General features: G+C 37.9%; 1 protein-coding gene across 14 annotated transcripts in view; it reads left to right on the top strand.

Moving 5' to 3' along the window:
* Positions 1 to 18308, top strand: part of ANKS1B (ankyrin repeat and sterile alpha motif domain containing 1B) — a 1085637-nt gene that overhangs the window by 659130 nt on the left and 408199 nt on the right. For 9 of the 14 annotated variants that reach the window (XM_061125572.1, XM_061125570.1, XM_061125573.1 and 6 more), the window contains exon 1: positions 16441 to 16644. In XM_061125572.1, coding sequence (XP_060981555.1) covers positions 16441 to 16644 — 204 coding nt within the window. Of the gene's footprint in view, positions 1 to 16440; positions 16645 to 18308 lie in introns of those variants that run through there. The other 5 variants (XM_061125565.1, XM_061125567.1, XM_061125569.1 and 2 more) reach the window with 1 other exon arrangement.

The following is an 18308-nucleotide window of genomic DNA, read 5'->3' on the forward strand; positions in this document are numbered from 1 at the left end:
TTCAGGACTGATTTCCCCCAGGATGGTCTGGTTGGATCTCCTTACAGGCCACAGGACTCTCAAGAGTTTTCTCCAACACCGCAGTTCAAAAGCATTGATTCTTTGGTGCTCAGTTTTCTTTATAGTCTAACTCTCACATCCATACATGACTACTGGAAAAACCATAGCTTTGACTAGACAGATCTTTGTTGGCAAAGTAATGTCTCTGCTTTTTAATATGCCGTCTAGGTTGGTCATAGCTTTTCTTCCAAGGAGCAAGCATCTTTTAATTTCATGGCTGTAGGCACCATCTGCAGTGATTTTGGAGCCCCCAAAAATAAAGTCTATTACTGTTTCCATTGTTTCCCCATCTATTTGCCATAAAGTGATGGGACCAGAAAACAAAGCTCTTTTTCTGCCTCCATGACTTTGAGGCATTATGAATCTCAACTTATTTTAATTTACCTAACTACATGTTTGGAATAAAGAGGCTTTGGTCTTCAACATTTCTAAGACCATTCTATTCCTTTTTAAAATTTTTGATTTATATTGTAATTTTCAGCCAATTGCCTCTGTATGAAGTAGATTAAAATTTTTGCATGGGAAATTACTGAGATTGTCTCAAGTATGAACAATTACACACAAGCTTGAGGTCCAAACTCTCTCAAAACTCATCCCACTTTACCTAAAGAAACATTTTATGGTTGCTGGGTAAATGAAGCAAAACCAAGTCTTTAGCCCTGAATGTTCAGGATTTTAGTAGAAAATGGAAATAAGCATTAACCTTGAGGTTGAAAGTATTTGGAGGCAGAGAATTTCTGTTTTACAGAAATCTCAGACTCGTCAGTTGTCTTTACCAAGAAAGTAAACAAGTCTCTAGCACAGAAGGTGTTTACCCTGCCCATGAGATTTCAGAACAATTAAAATTGTCAGGCTATGATGATTAAATGAATTCGGTGTCTCATCTTTGTTCATACTTAATCACAATGTATCTGCTAAAGAGCAGTGAGTGTTAAGTCTAAACCCAGAATTTCTTAGTGAATTCTGTCAAAAACATGGGTTTCATAGGTTTTAGATGGTACTTGACTGTCTTACCAAGCTGATTTTTTGAAATTTGTTTATAGATCAGGTGTCAATAATTATTAATAACATTATTATATGTATTCTGTGTATTACAAGTAAATATTAATCATTATAGCTACTATTATTATAGCAACTGTTTTATATTATTTCTGCTAATAGTTGTTTAGTGCATGCTATATGTGAAGTACTATTCTAAGTACTTTCTATAATAGTTTTTTAATCTTCATATTCCTTTTTCTAAATCACATATTAATTTCCTTTTCACCACTTTGTGACGCATAGACAGATCACTTGGAATTTTTGTGTTGTCTTTCTGGCAATCAAAGGATGTTCATTTGCCATGACTACCAAGCTAAGTTTGAGCCAATTAGATAGAATCTTCTCTATGGGAAGAATCAATCTCATGTGTAACTTTTACAGTTGAGGCATGCAAGCTAAACTTCTTTCACAGGAAATTCAGTCAGCTCTTGAACCAGAGTTTGCTTCAGAAGGTTCTAAGAGACTGAGGATATTTAGAATATCCTCTGCTTAAGAACTGCCCCCTTATTTACTTGGATTGTTTTGTCTATTTGTTCTATAAGAGGTAGGGATTATAGATTCCCTGTATCTCCCCACTCCCAGTTTCTTCCCTGCTTTATTCTTTCTCTCACATTCTCCCAGATAATGTTTGTATAACAAAAATTTGATCATATCTCTTGGTTCTTTTTCCTCATTTAATTGAAGTGTATTTGGTATACAATATTATATGTTACTCAATATGTCAGCAAATTTGAAAAATTCAGCAGCGGCCACAGAACTGGAAAAGGTCAGTTTTCATTCCAATGCCAAAGAAAGTTCCAACTATTGTACAATTGCCCTCATTTCTCATGCTGGCAAGGTTATGCTCAAAATCCTTCAAGCTAGGTTTCAGCAGTATGTGAAATGAGAACTTCCAGGTGTACAAACTGGGTTTCGAAGAGGCAGAGGTACCAGAGATCAAACTGTCAACATTCATTGGACCATGGAGAAAGCAAGGGAGTTCCTGAAAAACATCTACTTCTGCTTCATTGACTACGCTAAAGCCTTTGACTCTGTGGATCACAACAATCTGTGGAAAATTCTCAAAGAGATGGGAATACCAGACCACCTTACCTGTCTCATGAGAAACCTGTCTGCAAGTCAAGAAGCAACAGTTAGAACTGAACATGGAACAATGGACTGGTTCAAAATCAGGAAAGGAATACAACAAGGGTGTATATCATTTCCCTGTTTATTTAACTTATACACAGAGTACATCATGTGAAATGCCAGGCTTGATGAATCACAAGCTAGAATCAAGATTGCCAGGAGAAACATCAACAGTCAACAACCTCAGATATGCAGTTGATACCACTCTAATGGCAGAAAGTAAAGAGGCACTAAAGAGCCTCTTGATGAGGGTGAAAGAGGAGAGTGAAAAAGCTGGCTTGAACCTTAACATTAAAAAAACTAAGATTATGGCATCTGCTTCCATCACTTCATGGCAAATAGGAGAAGAAGTGGAAGTAATGACAGATTTTTTCTATTCTTGGGCTCCAAAATCACAGCAGATAGTGACTGCAACCATGAAATTAAAAGACTCTTGCTCCTTGGAATAAAAACTGTGACAAACCTAGAGAGCATATTAAAAAGCAGAGACATCACTTTGCTGACAAAGTTCCATATAGTCAAAGTTTTTGTTTTCCCAGTAGTCATGTCCAACTGTGAGAGTTGGACCATAAAGAATCCTGAGCACTGAAGAATTAATGCTTTCTAACTGTGGTGATAGAGAAGACTCTTGAGAGTCCCTTGGGCTGCAAGGAGATCAAACCAGTCCATCCTAAAGGAAATCAGTCCTGAATGTTCATTGGAAGGACTGTTGCTGGAGCTGGAGCTCCAATACTTTGGCCACCTGATGTTAAGACCCGGCTCGTTGGAAAAGACTCTGATGCTGGGAAAGATCGAAGGCAAAAGGAGACAGGGGCGGCAGGGGATGAAATGGTTAGATAGCATCACCAACTCAATGGACATGAATTTGGGCAAACTCCAGGAGCTGGTGGAGGATGGAGGAGCCTGGTGTGCTGCAGTCCCATAGGGTCGCAAAGAGTCAGATACAACTTAGCGACTGAACAACAACAATCATATGTTACAGGTGTACAATATATTGACTCACAATTTTCAAAAGTTATACTCCATTTATATTTATTATAAAATATTGGTTATATTCCCAGTGTTGTATAATATATCCTTGTAGCTTATTTTCTATATAATAGTTGGTACCTCTTAATCCCTTACCTCTCCGTTGCTCCTCACCCCCTTCTCTCTTTTCACTGGTAGCCACCTGCTTGTTCTCTATATTTGGAAATCTGTTTCTTTTTAAAAATATATTCTCTACTTTGTTGTTGTTTTATGTATTCCATGTACAAGAGATATCATACCGTATTTGTTTTTCTCTGTCTGGCTTATTTCACTTAGCATAATACCCTCTGAGTCCATCCATTTTGCTGCAAATGGAAAATCTCTCTCTGTTCTTGAGAAAGAAAATAGTTACTCTTTTCCATGGCATAAAATTTCTTGATTATCTCCTACCCACCTATCTTTCCCTATCTCCTATACCAATATCCTCCTCAGACATGTATATATAACCTTTGAATTCCAGTAATAACGAATCATTTTATTCATTATTTTTTACTCAAACGTATCTTTCCCTCATCCTAGCCCCTCTGCCTGGAATTCCAGTATATTAGTCAAGGTTCTCCAGAGAAACAGAATGAATAGGATATGTAGATAGACATGTCCAAGAGACTTATTATAGGAATTGGAGACTGAGCCCCACAGTCCACTGTCTGCAGACTGGAGGCCAGGAAAGCCTGTAGTGTAATTCAGTCTGAGTCCAAAGGCTCAGGACTCAGAGCACCAGTGCTGAATGGGAGGAGGTGAATGTTCCAGAGCAAGCAGAGAGTTAATCTGCTTTACTCTTTTTGTTCTACTAGATTCTTACTGGATCGGACAATGCCCACATACACTGGTGAGGGTAATCTTTATTCAGTCTACAGATTCAAATGCTAATCTCGTCAGGAAGCACTCTCACAGACATATCCACAACTAGACATTTTACAAGCTCTCTGGGTAGCTCTTCGTTCAGTCAAATTGACACATAAATTAACTATCACCATCATCTTTTTATTTGCCTCTCAAACTCCTCCTAAATCTTCAAGTCACAGATCAAATGAACTCTTCTGTAAATTCTATACCTGAGTCAATTCAAGCATCCTTGCCTTCCTTCTACATTTTCTGTATCTTTTACATATCTCCATTATGGAATTCATCATCCTGCATGGTAATTTTCTCTCAACTAGACTAAGATTCTAAGGGCAGAACAAGTTTTCTTTCCTCTCTGGTCTTTAAACAATGACTGGCACATAGGAGGCTTCAATGACTTAATGCTGCATACAGCTTCTCAAAGAAGATTCAAATCTTTGCTAGTATGCCTTAAAGAAGGGTAAAAAAGAATGTAATCAAAGGAATTATGATTTTTTTCCAATCAGGTATGGCCCATATATATTTATATATTGTTGTCTGCCAGAAGATTTTAGCATTTTAGGCTTAAATTTCATTTCCTATTTTAGACCATACCCCAGCACAGAAGTTGTCAGATCTGTTTTGTAAAGGCTTGTATTTCTTAAGTGTTCCATGAAGTTTTTAGTTCAAAATAAATTCAAGGCCTCAGGGAAAATTGAATCTGAGCTCCTGACTTCCCTTAGCATTTAAACACCAAAGCATGATCTTGGAGCATTTTCCTGTTTGCATCTTGACTTTATGATCCAGAATTCTGTTGAACCACAATATTCCACAAATCCTAAAATAACTAATCCTTTTGCCTCTGCTATTATCTGCCACCTCTGCTTCACATTTCTTTTCTTTTTTTTAAACTTTTTATCTTATATTGAAGTATAGTTGATTAAAAATGTTTGATAGTTTCAGGTGTGCTGCAAAGTGATTCAGTTACATGTATATACATATCTGTCTTCTTCCAAATTCTTTTCCCATTTAGGTTGTTACATAATATTGTACATTTCTATTTTTGCATTTCAGAATAGTTGTCCTTTTATCAGTAGAAGAGACATTTTTCTTATTGCATCATCTCTTTTCCTGCTAATTTTCATTGTCAGTTTTTCTCCATTTGGAAAATAGATATACAGCTTATGATTTCCAGCTCAGAGGGTATTCAGGATTGGAAAAATGAGATATTGATACTTTTTAGTTAAAAATAGAATCATTAGTCAGGATTTTTGTTATATTATCCTACAGGAATGAGCACTGTTCACTCCTAGCTCCTACACCTGTATTACAAAATATAAAAGACAGAACAGGCTCACATAGAAACCAACACCATAGTTATTTGTTGAATGTGCAAATTTCTCCCCCAAATGTGGACACTGCTTTCTTAGGAAGTTTAGTGGGCTCTTTACCAGGCTCTTTAAAAATGACCAGTTTTTATTTGAAATATGTTGGAATAAATAACTTAATAGACCTGTTTGTTCATTATGAAGCTAGGAATAAGAATTATCCTTTCTCGCTATTCCTTGCCCCTCCTGTTTATTCTCATTTCACTTTAAATGGATGTAAAGAGCAGACTGCTCAATGCTGAAGACCTAGCTATTGGTGCATGTTAGATAAGACCAAGCCCCTAATGACATCATGGGATTTGGGATTCTGATCACTTCACAGTACAATGAGCTCTCCTCTGTTATTTGTCCAGACTGATCACCCCATGCACTTTTGTCTGTCTGAAACAAAGAACTGGGCACGGAAAAGCACTGATGGCTCAGAACCAGTCCCTTTGATTGAGAGGCTGGATGAACAACCTGAGTATATATTCTACTGACAGCAAAGATAATTATACAGCCTAGCATTTGAATAGCTCTTTATAGTTCATAACGGGTTTCTCACATATGTCATTTCATTTTAGCTTCAAACAAAACCATAAGATAGGTAGGTAAATAGGTAAACTGTCACCCTTACTTCACTGAAGAGAAACTAAGCCCCAGAAATGTGCCCACTAGAAAGGTACTCCTATTTCTGTGAGCTCCATCTCAAGAATCTCAAGAATAGAAAAGGCAAATATTTACATAATAGAGAAGAACCAAGATTCAAACCCAGGCAAGCTGGTTAACTGGCATCCCTCTCATTGAGGCAGCATTCTTCTGGACTCATAGCATAAGCATCCACGCACTGCAGTCCAGAGAGGCCAAGTACCCACGTGGAAACAATACTGAAGCTGCTGTTTCTCAGGAGCACAGAAAAGCCCTCTGTTAGAGTGAAATAAAAATATCCAAGTGATAGGATTTACCCTTCTCCCACCTCTCAGTATTCCTTCCGGCTCTTTCTCATTATTTTGTACTTTAGAAGCCAAGAATCATAAATATAAGATGAAGGGTGGGAAGGAGAATTAACAGAACAACTGGGAAACCATTTTTAAAACAACCTGCTAGTATGTGGCTGGGTGAATAAATATTCTCCCTCCTGCAAAAGGGCAAGCTTCATAGCCTGTGGCTCTGGAACAGAGAAGCAGGATAGAGTATTAGCTAAAATCTTGGACTCTGGAGCCAGGCTATCAGGGATCTAGTCTAACTGTGCAAATTTAAACAACCTATGACCTTCTGTATTTTATTTTTCTCCTATATAAAAAGAGATGATAACAATAATACTTCACTCGTGAAAATAATATGAGTTATTGAAGGAAAGCTATGACAAACCTAGACCGCATGTTTAAAAAGCAGAGATGTCACTTTACCGACAAAGGTCTGTATAGTCAAAACTTCAGGTTTTCCAATAGACATGTACGGATGTAAGAGACCATAAAGTAAGCTGAGCGCTGAAGAATTGATGCTCTTAAATTGTGGTGCTGGAGAAGACCCTTGAGAGTCCCTTGGACTGCAAGGAAATCAAACAAGTCAATCCTAAAAGAGATCAACCCTGAATATTTACTGGGAAGACTATTGCTGAAGCTGAAGCTCCAGTACTTTGGCCACCTGATGCAAAGAGCTGACTCATTGGAAAAGTTCCTGCTGCTGGGAAAAACTGAAGGGGAAAGGAGAAGGGGGCAGCAGAGAATGAAATGGTTAGATAGCATCACCGACTCAATGGACGTGAGTTTGGGCAAACTCCAGGAAATAATGGAGGACAGAGGAGCCTGGTGTGCTGCAGTCCATGGGGTTGCAAAGAGTTGGACAAGATTTAGCAACTGAATGACAACAATATGTGTATATTATTTAGAGTCTGAGCATAGTAAATGCATGTTTGCTATTATTTTTACATAATGAGATATTATTTACAAGGCCTGATGTGTATAGGTGCTCAATAAATATTAGCTCTCTTCTTTTATATATAGTTTAGATTACTGGAAAGACTCACATTCTTTAAAAAAGTATTTGCCTTATATCAGTTATCTTGGTGCTAGGATAAACAGCTATTTATTGTATTTTTGAGGGATTAGCCAGCTTCCTTTTTAAACTCTTGTCCAGGGGCTCTCCTCTAGCTCTTCCTAAATGTCATTTTCCTTTTTAACAAATTTGATACCTCTTGCCTTTGCCAAATCATTTTACCCACCTTAACTGTTTCATCAGTTTCAGCCTGGAGGCACCTTATTGAAACAGATAGTGTTTCTCTTTTGCTCATGAAACCTGGAATCATTTAGGTGGCTTTCTCTAATTCATTTCTCCTCTATACAGTCACAATAAGAAGTCATGTCTCTAAATTTTTAATTCCTCTAATCTCTATTGACATTTTCTCAGTGGTAAGCCAGTATTCTCCATTGGCCTATAAATTACTTTGCCGACAAAGGTCCACTAGTCAAAGCTATGGTTTTTCCAGTAGTCATGTATGGATGTGAGAGTTGGACTATAAAGAAAGCTGAGCACTGAAATATTGATGCTTTTGAACTATGGTGTTGGAGAAGGCTCTTGAGAGTCCCTTGAACAGCAAGGAGATCAAACAGTCAATCCTAAAGGAAATCAGTCCTGAATATTCATTGGAAGGACTGATGCTGAAGCTAAAGCTCCAATATTTTGGTCACCTGATGCAAGAGGCTGAATCATTAGAAAAGACCCTGATGCTTGGAAAGATTGAAGACAGGAGGAGAAGGGGACAGAGGATGAGATGGTTGGATGGCATCACCAACTCGATGGATGTGAGCTTAAGCAAGTTCCAGAGTTGGTGATGAACAGGAATGTCTGGCGTGCTACAGTCCATGGGGTTGCAAAGAGTCGGACACGACTGAGTGACTGAACTGAGGGACGTTCAAGGCTATAGTCCCACTGCCTGCAAAATGCTAGGAACAAGAGGTACTTTATAAATATTTATTGAAGAAATCAGTCAATGCTGAAGGAATTAAGCATAAGAAAAGTATCTTCTCCTCTCCTCAATTAACTAGAACCTAATTAAGAAATTATCTGAAATTAAGCAGTATGTGAGTTGCCTTCTACTTTTAAAGGAAAAAAATAATTTTAGAGACCTAAACTGATATCATAGATTTAATTTAATACAGTTATAACAGTTTCAGACCATACCCTGGAGTAATCATACATTCATTTCAATGGCCAAGGCCTTCTATGTGCTTAGTCACTTAGTCGTGTCCAAACAACTCTCTGCAACCCCATGGACTGTAGCCCACCAGGCTCCTCTGTCCATGGGGATTCTCCAGGCAAGAATACTGGAGTGGGTTTCTATGCCTTCCTCAGAGGCCTTCTATAGCTGCACTATATGCAATGAGAATAATTACGAACATGTCAAAAATGAGCTAGTATTATCGTGCCCTTACAACACAGGTCAGGATTTTGGACTTTGAACTTACTCTTCCCACTCTTCCCACAAACTCTCTTTCCCTAAATACCAGAAAAACTTGTTCACTACATTCCACTATATTCCAGTCTCTGTTCAAAGGCATTCCCTGACAATAGTGTTTAAAATGAGTCACTTTTTTCCCTATCATTCTTTATTTCTTTTTCCTACTTTTGAAAAGCTTTGTAAACTGGATTTATTGAAGTATAATTGGCCTACAGTAAACTACACAAATTTAAAGTTTGATGTTTAACAGATACACCTATGAAACCATCATCACAATAAAGAAAACAAACATCTCCAAAAGTTTCCTCATGTTCCTTTATAATCCTTTTCACTCCCCTTCTTCCCACCCCTAGGTAGTCACTGATCTATCCTGTCACTGTAGATAAGTTTGCATTCTCTAGGATTTTATGTAAATAGAATCACACTTTTCAGGAGAGTCTGGTTTCTTTTCGTCCAGTTCAGTTGCTCACTCATGTCCAGCTCTTCACAACCCCATGGACTGTAGCACACCAGGCTTCCCTGTCCATCACCAACTCCTGGAGCTTGCTCAACTCATGTCCATTGAGTTTATGATGCCATCCAACCATCTCATCCTCTGTTTTCCCCTTCTCCTTCCACCTTCAATCTTTCCCAGCATCAGGGTCTTTTCCAAGGAGTCTGTTCTTCGCATCAGGTGGCCAGAGTACTGGAGCTTCAGCTTCAGCATCAGTCCTTCCAATGAATATTCAGGACTGATTTCCTTTAGGATGGACTGGTTTGATCTCCTTGCAGGCCAAGGGACTCTCAAGAGTCTTCTCCAACACCACAGTTCAAAAGCATCAATTCTTTGGCACTCAGCTTTCTTTATGGTCCAACTCTCACATCCATACATGACTACTGGAAAAACCATAGCTTTGACTAGGGACTTTTGTTGGCAAAGTAATGTCTCTGCTTTTTAATATGCTGTCTAGGTTGGTCATAGCTTTTCTTCCAAGGAGCAATCATCTTTTAATTTCATGGCTGCAATCACCATCTGCAGTGATTTTGGAGCCCCGCAAAATAATCTGTCGCTGTTTCCACTGTTTCTCCCGTCTATTTGCCATGAAGTGATGAGATTGGATACCATGATCTTAGCTTTCTGAACATTGAGTTTTAAGCCAGCTTTTTTCACTCTCCTCTCTCACTTTCGTCAAGAGGCTGTTTAGTTCTTCTTCGCTTTCTGCCATAAGGGTGGTGTTATCTGCTTATCTTAGGTTATTGATATTTCTCCCAGCAATCTTGACTCCAATCCGCGCTTCATCCAGCCCAGCGTTTGTCATGATGTACTCTGCATATAAGTAAAATAAGCAGGGTGACAATATACTGCCTTCTGGTTTCTTTTACTCTGCAAAATTATTTTAACATTCATTCCATGTGATGAATGTATCATCTGTTCATTTCTTTTTATTGCTGAATATTATTACATTGTATGGATGTACTGCAATTTGTTTATTTGCCTGTTGATGGACTTCTAGGCTGCTTCCACCAACCATGGGATCACAAAGAGTTGGATACAACTGAGTGAGCATGCACGCAGTTATTGGCTATTACAAACAAGGCTGCTGTAAACACCCATCTACAAGTCTCTATATGTCATATGCTTTCGTTTCTCTTAGGTTAATACCTAGCAGTAGAAAATTTGGGCCACGTGGTAGATGTATATTTGACTTCTAAAGAAACTATCAAACTATGATTCATAGCATTGTCAGCACTTGGTGTGGTCAAACTTTTTAAATTTTAGACATTCTAATAAGTGGTATCACATTATGAAGGAAATGGTAACTCACTCCAGTGTTTTTGCCTGAGAAATCCAATGGACAGAGGGCTACAGTCCATGGGGTCACAAAAGAGTCGGACACAGCTTAGTGACAAAACCACAAGTGGTATCATATTATGGTTTCATTATAAGTTTGCACTTTCTTAATGATGTTAAACATCTTTTCACAATCTTATTTGCCATCCATGTATCTTTTCTGGTGAAATATCTGTTCAAATCTTTTGCCCATTTAAAAACATTGATTTGTTTCTGGGGACTTCCCTGGAAGTTCAGAAGTTCAGTGCTTCCAATGCAAGGTGCATGGGTTTGATCCCTGGTCTGGGAACTAAGATCCCACATGCCACACAGTGTAGCCAAAAAAAAAAAAAAAAAATCAGTTTGTTTCCTTATTAGTGAGTTTTGAGAGTTCTTTATATATTCTGAATACGAGTATGCTATCACATGCAATTTGCAAATGTTTTCTTCTAGTCAGCATCTTGCCTTTTCATTATTATAGTGAAAGGATCAAAATTTTAAAGTTTTGATGAATTATAATGATCAAGTTTTTTCTTTTAGAATTGTGCTTTTATTACCTAACCTAAGTTCAAGATTTTTCCCAAATTATTTTCCTAAATTTTCTTCTATGTGTTTTTATTTTTAGGTTTTATATTTAGGCCTATGATTTTTAGCTAACTTTTATACATGGCATGAGATATGAATTAAAATCTATTTTTGCATATGGATCTCTAATTATTTCAGCATTATTCATTGAAGAGGCTCTCCTTTCTTCATAGAGTTGCCTTTTTACCTTTGTAAAAAATAAATTGATTTTCTGTATTCTTGAAATGACAAAATGACAGAGATGGAGAACAGATTAGTAGTTGCCAGAGATTAAAAAGCAAATAGGGAGAGAGAGGACCATAGCTATGAAAAGATAGCAGGTGAGTGTGGTGGTACTATCTTTATCTTGACTGGAATGATATTCACACAGTTTATACATGTGATAAAATTGCATAGAGCTAAACATGTACACATGCACACACAAATGAGTGTATATAAAACTACTGACATATGAATAATCAATGGATTTTATCACTGCCAAATATCTGGTTGTGATATCACACTATAGTTGCACTAGATGTTACCACTGGGGAAAACTGGGTGAGTCTGTTGAAAAGCTGCATCTAGAGATATCAGGCAAAGAACTGAATCGAGTATCATGTACCCATTATGGACTATTATGAAACTATTTAAAAGAACAAATTAGAGCTTATCATTTACTTGTTAGAATTTTCATAAAGCTTTGTTAAACGAGAAAAGTCGGGTTCAGAAATGTGTGATATGATTCTATTTTTAGGAAATGATGTCCAAAAATACCCTCATATATACTTTTATACATATATATATAAACATACATATTTGTACATAGCTGTGGTGTGTGTGAGAGAGACAGATGTGACAATGGATGCATACATATGGAGAAACATACTAGTTTGTTAACATGAATTACCTTGATGGAAGAATGGATGACATGGGTGGTTTGGAGGTACTGGGAGAAGAAGAACAGAAAAATAGAAAAAGAAAAAAAATACTAATATGTAAACCAATAATAATATATTCTTATATACAATTATTTGTTTTGTGTTGTTACAAATTTATAGAAAATTTAAGAACTAATTGTTTTTATTTTACTATTATTATTTGATAACTAAATTTATTCAGATATAATTTACATGTCATTTAATTCACCCAAAGTGTATAATTCAGTAGTTTGTGGTATATTCAGAGTTGTACAACAATTGCCACAGTAAATTTTAAAACACTTTTATCACTATAAAAAGATTTCCCATATCCATTAACAATTATTCCCCTTTTACTCCCAATTCCACTGGCCATATTCTTGCCTGGAAAATCTCATGCACAGAGGAGCCTGGTGGGCTACCATCCACGGGGGTCACAAAAGAGTTGAACATGACTTAGTGGCTAAACAACAACAACAAAGTGAGCTAAATAATCCACACCACGCTGCCTAGAACATAGTAGCTCTCAGTACCTGTTAGTTTTTTTCTTTCCTTCCTCTTGTCTCACTTTTGGGACTTAGAGAAGTTCCAGTTGAATAATGAGGCCTGTCCAATAATGTGATGTCATGTTTAAGAATTTTAAGATTCCAAGAAAGTATTTCACGTAAAGTGAGAAATATACGTAAATACTATTTTAAAAGTGATCTTCATACCCAAACAAGGGTTCTTTCAATGGTTTGGCTCATGAGAAAAAACTTGAACAAAGCTAGAAACATCGTGATTCAAGGTCTCTTTCTTCTTCCTACCTCTCCCTCACCACTTACCCCACCCCAGTTTCTCCCAACTCACTCCCCTTGTGCATGAAAACCTTTCCCCAACAAATGAGAATATTGAGTACAAACTGAATGATTGAAGAGTTAAAAGAAAAAAGTTTAGTCTATAAAAGATTTGTAAAGTGATTAGTAGCCCCTATTTTCTCTGAGCCATTTTTGTATAGCAGCCTGGACCTTGACATAACCTACCCCCCTCACTTTCTCCCTGTCTCACACACATGCACACTCATGCTCAATCTCACTCTCTCTTCTGCTCTCTCTTTCTATTAAGAAGTGAAAATCCCATGAAAGTCATTTCCATGTCATGTGTTCATTCATTTAACAAAGATGCCTAGAATGCATGGAGCACTCTTCAAGGTACTTGGTTCATGGTGTGCATCTTAAGAAGTGAGATGGGATTTGAGGAACTGGTCAGTTAGCACATGCCTTACCAAACCAAAACATTATTGTCATGTTTGCTCAATATTTGTGCAGCTTATCTACCTAATTATAGCTTAGGAATGATCAGGAGAAACAATGTGCATGTGACCCTAGGAGAGGTTGTAGCTGATGCCTACTTTAACTCCACTGTGTATCAGCATTACAACTAGCCAAGAACAAATAGCATCTTGCTTTCAGATTCTTGTATAGGTAATACTGAGCAACCGGAATCCCTTTAAATAGATTCCCAAACTGCTACAAACTGTTTGACCTTCTTAAGAGATCTAGAATCTGATTGGCTCTATTTAAAAACCTAGCCGTTTTCTTTTAAGACGAAACTCAGAGACTTGGGATAGACTTAAAAAAAATTTTTTTTTTAATCTGAAACTAGGACGATTTTACACAGTTTGAATTGTGAAATGAAAATTGCATTATTTGGTTTAGCAGGTGCATAATGAATTATTACAACTTTTAATGTTAGCCAGACATAGTCCTACATTCAAGAAATACATCTTGTACACAAATAACTATGTTAGACAAAAAATATTGTTATAATAGATGGTCTAAAAATGCTACTTGAAACAGATAAGGAAGAGATTTATTCCTGTTAGGTGGGACTAGAAAGGGTTTCATAAAGAACATATCATCATATCCAAAGTCAAAGAAGAGGCATAAATGTGGAGACATAATAAAAACAACCCAAGTTTCTCATAGCCAGTAATCCCACCTGCTTGGAACTTGGGGAAAGGGAAATAAAATTAGAGGATTTGTAGTAATCATGAAGACCCCAAAATGTCATCAAAGGAATTGGGAGTTTATTTTGAAGCCAACAAAGAACCATGGAAGTGTTCTGAAACAAGGAGTTACAATCAAAACTGTCTTAAAGAGATTGTTCTGACATCCATGTAATACTAGAATTTGAAGTATCAGAGGAAGGAAGATGAACACAGAGGCCATAGTTGTTTTAGACCAGGTGGGCCTGAACTAAGAGAACAAAATCACGGTAGATGTCAGTTCTCTAAACATGAAACAGGAATTTGAATTAAGGGAACAGACGCAAGAGATATGATGAGGGATGACTAGAATTTGGGAGCTGATGTCAGTGGTGAAAGAAAGAATACAAGATGCTTTGCAGTTTAATGTCTGTGTGCTTGGGAGGTTGACAGTGCTCTTCAGAAGAGAAAGGAAACAAAGATAACATCTGGAGAAAGAAGGAAAGTGATGTTTCATTTATTCAGTAAACATTTATTGAGCACTTACTATGTGTCAGGCACTATTCTGGGGGGATGAGAGTTGTGTTTAATTTTTAAAACACTTTATGTGGTGAAGGCAGTGTTAGTCTGTGTGACTCCAGAGGCTGAGCTGGAGCCAGTGAGGAGGAGTCAGCCAGGGCTTCCCTGGTGGTTCAGCAGTGGAGAATTCACCAGCCAATGCAGGAGACCCAGGTTCAATCCCTAGCTCAGGAAGATCCCCTGGAGAAGGAGGTGACAACCTACTCCAGTATTCTTGCCTGGAAAATCCCATGGACAGAGGAGACTGGTGGGCTACAGTCCATGGGGTTGCAAAGAGGCATATACAACTTGGTGACTAAACCACAGCAGCAGGAAGTAAAATACCTTTCTAATAACTGGAGGCTTTTTGATAAGTAGTGAGAGCTCTGTTGCAGGCAGTATTCAAACCTAAATTGGATAATATTCTTCAAGGTACTCTGTGACAAGGGATTCCTGCATTAAGAGGGAGTTTAGACTAACCTCTTTGCAAGTTCTCTCTCAATCTTAAGAGTCTGTTCTTTTCATGATCTACTCCTATGGGTTCTATTATTAATCTCTGGTTTCTCTCAATTATTATATAAATTACTCAGTCTGTCTGCCATTCAGTAAAACTCACACAGTTACATCTGTTATTCTTAAATTATTCTTGGTTAGGGCTCTTCTTCTTTATTAAAAAATTCTACCCAGTAATGTTACCTCTATGCCTAATTTAGAATGTCAACCCTGGTAGATTGGGTTATAAATATCAGAGGGGAAAAGGATTTTTTGTGCCTAATATTTTTGTTTGTAAGAAGCCTCACAAATGAGAAATGAATTTTCTTGACTTCAAGATTGCGATGCAGTTTCTGTATTTTACAGCAATTCAAGAAGGGGAAAAAATACCTCAGAGAGGCTCATTTTGATACAGCACGGTAAAGAAAGAGAATAATTGTTCTCCAACACTGTAAAGCTTTAGATCGGAAACATTTATCTGTGCTGCGTTTTAAAAAAACAAGAAAGGGAAGGAAAGGAAAGAAAAGGAAAAAGAGAACCTGTCGGGAGCTCCCCTATAAGCTCTAGTTAAAGCTTTGCATTTCCTGGTGTCTTTTGAAACGTAAAATTCCACAACAAATAGCTCTGTAACGTATAACCAGGATGAGGATTCAATTCAGTTTGAAGCACTTTAGTTTGCTTTTGAATCTTGCTATTTTCTGCATTTGTTTTGACGGCTCTCATCATTCAAGATTGACGCTTGGATGGGTGTGTAGGAGGAAGCAGCAGCAGCAGGCTTACAGCTTGCAGACAAAAAAAATCTGCCTTATCTGATGGCTATTATTGAAAATGCGAGGTGTAGCCTGGGCTGGGTAATGAAGGGGAGCGAGCGAGGGGGAGCAAGGAGCATGGAGCTGCATACTGATGAGTGTAGGAGTACTTGATAAAAAGAATTCTGGCTGCTGGCCGTGCATTGCTCATTGTGGAGTACTCCAACAATCACACGGAACGCAGACCAGCCTAAGCTGACAGCTTGATATGCCTTCTTCTGCTGCCTGGTTTTGGGGGCTGTGTGACGTACTGGTCGGTAGTAAAGATTAATATGTAAGAAATGTGGAGCTAGGATCAAGTCATACTCCACAGCCTGCCTGGCAAACTATGTTTTACTTCTGACTTTGCTCTCTCGCTGAGAACATTAATCTGTCAAGCTGGCGGGCTCCTTTGATAGCAACTTTCCCAGGAGCATGATGTGGCAATGCCACCTCTCAGCCCAGGACTACCGCTATTACCCCGTGGACGGCTACTCCCTGCTAAAACGCTTCCCTCTTCATCCTCTCACAGGACCCAGATGCCCTGTCCAAACAGTGGGACAATGGTTGGAAAGCATTGGGCTACCTCAGTACGAGAACCACCTGATGGCTAATGGATTTGACAATGTGCAGTTTATGGTAAGACGCTCTCTGTGTCCACGGAGCTGCCTTTTGTCTGTCTTTGCTTCTTATGTGTCTTACACGGCTCAGAGGCAGCCTGATTTGCACCAAAACTGGTCAGTTTTATATATGTAACTGCATTAGAAAATTGGATGCCCTTAGGACTGAACCGACTGTGTAACATATAGGCACTTGCTGAAAAATGAGATCTATGTGCATTCATATACATGTGTATCATATGAATGAACCGGTGAGAGTACTATTTATAGGCAGTGAAAGAAGATTAACATTTGTATTCTCCCTGTCATTCTTTGTGTGATTTTTATAAATCTGTCATCTCAGAATACCCAGTTAGATGATGATAGCACTCCAGTTAATTCTAGATTCCTGAAACATATTTCATTTGGGTACCAGCATTTAGTGATTAATTAAACAATTTGTTGTGTTTATGGTGTGAAGATCATTTTTTTTCCTTGTAATTGCTCAATAAGGAGTTTAAATTGTGGGGATGACCTTTAGTTCATTAGCAAACTGATTCGAATGGTCTATTACAGAAAGCTTTCGCTTAGCTTACATGCTGATTGAAGAGCAACGAGGTATTGTTTATTATTTTAGGTAGAAAACAAACCCTTCCATCAATTAGCCGTCAATATCTAGAAAGAGAGGCTGAGGGACTAAGTACATTCGTGGACTTCTGAGTACCCGTCTGCCTGCGGTCTAAAGCTGGTGGTACAAACTTCCCACTGAGATGAATATAGGTGAGGAAGGAGGATGGGGAGCTGTGCAGACCCGTAACAGCTTTCTGATCATTCACATGCCTCCCCCGGTGCTCATCAGTTCCCCTCGTTAGGCTACGTCACAGTCAGTATTACCTTTCTTTGCTTCTAAGGTCCCATCACACATGTTACTGATCCCTAAATTTAGAGAGAGAATACATAACATAGGCATGTAGCACAAAATGGCTTGCAGAAACAATAGTTATTTCTAAATAAAATACTGGAGCTTACAACTGAGGCTTATTAATAGTAAAATTGATAACATTATACTGAGAGCTAGGCACGTCTTTTTATTTTCATTTTAGATTATTTTCTCCAAGCTTGACTTGACTATTGTAGATTTGAAGATTATTTAACCTGTTAAACTTTTGCTTCTCCAAAAATGTGTGTCCCAGTAGCTTTTTTTTTTTAAGCTGAATCAATTTAGCAAGACATATGAGCCCTAAGTAATTGTACCCGTAAAACTCTTAATGAACCCACTTTTAAATAATGAGACATGCAGCTACTATTATTTTTCTTATGTTTAAGAATACTGTCACTGATTAGACAGATTGTGTAGCTATCAAAATAGGGGGAAAATAAAATTTGCTTCAGTTGCTGTGAGAGTCTCAGGACAGACTGAGTGGAATTAGGACGGCCTTAGGACACGAAGCAGATGACACTAAGAATTAACTATTACATTTACTGCACGTTTGGATGAGTCTTTATTCTTTCTTCTCATCTCTCCTTGAAATAAGACTTTCTCACTCCCACTCCTCAAACCTGTTTCCAAATTTATTCTGGTCCCGTGAGAAGTTAGCTAGGTCTTTGGAGTCTCTGGATCATTTACCTACTTTGAAAGATTTTAATTCAGCATAATTTTCCTCTGAATGTTAAACACGTTAGAGTAAATATAATCCCTTTTTG

Source organism: Dama dama, chromosome 22, assembly GCF_033118175.1.
Source record: "Dama dama isolate Ldn47 chromosome 22, ASM3311817v1, whole genome shotgun sequence".
NCBI lineage: Eukaryota > Metazoa > Chordata > Mammalia > Artiodactyla > Cervidae > Dama > Dama dama.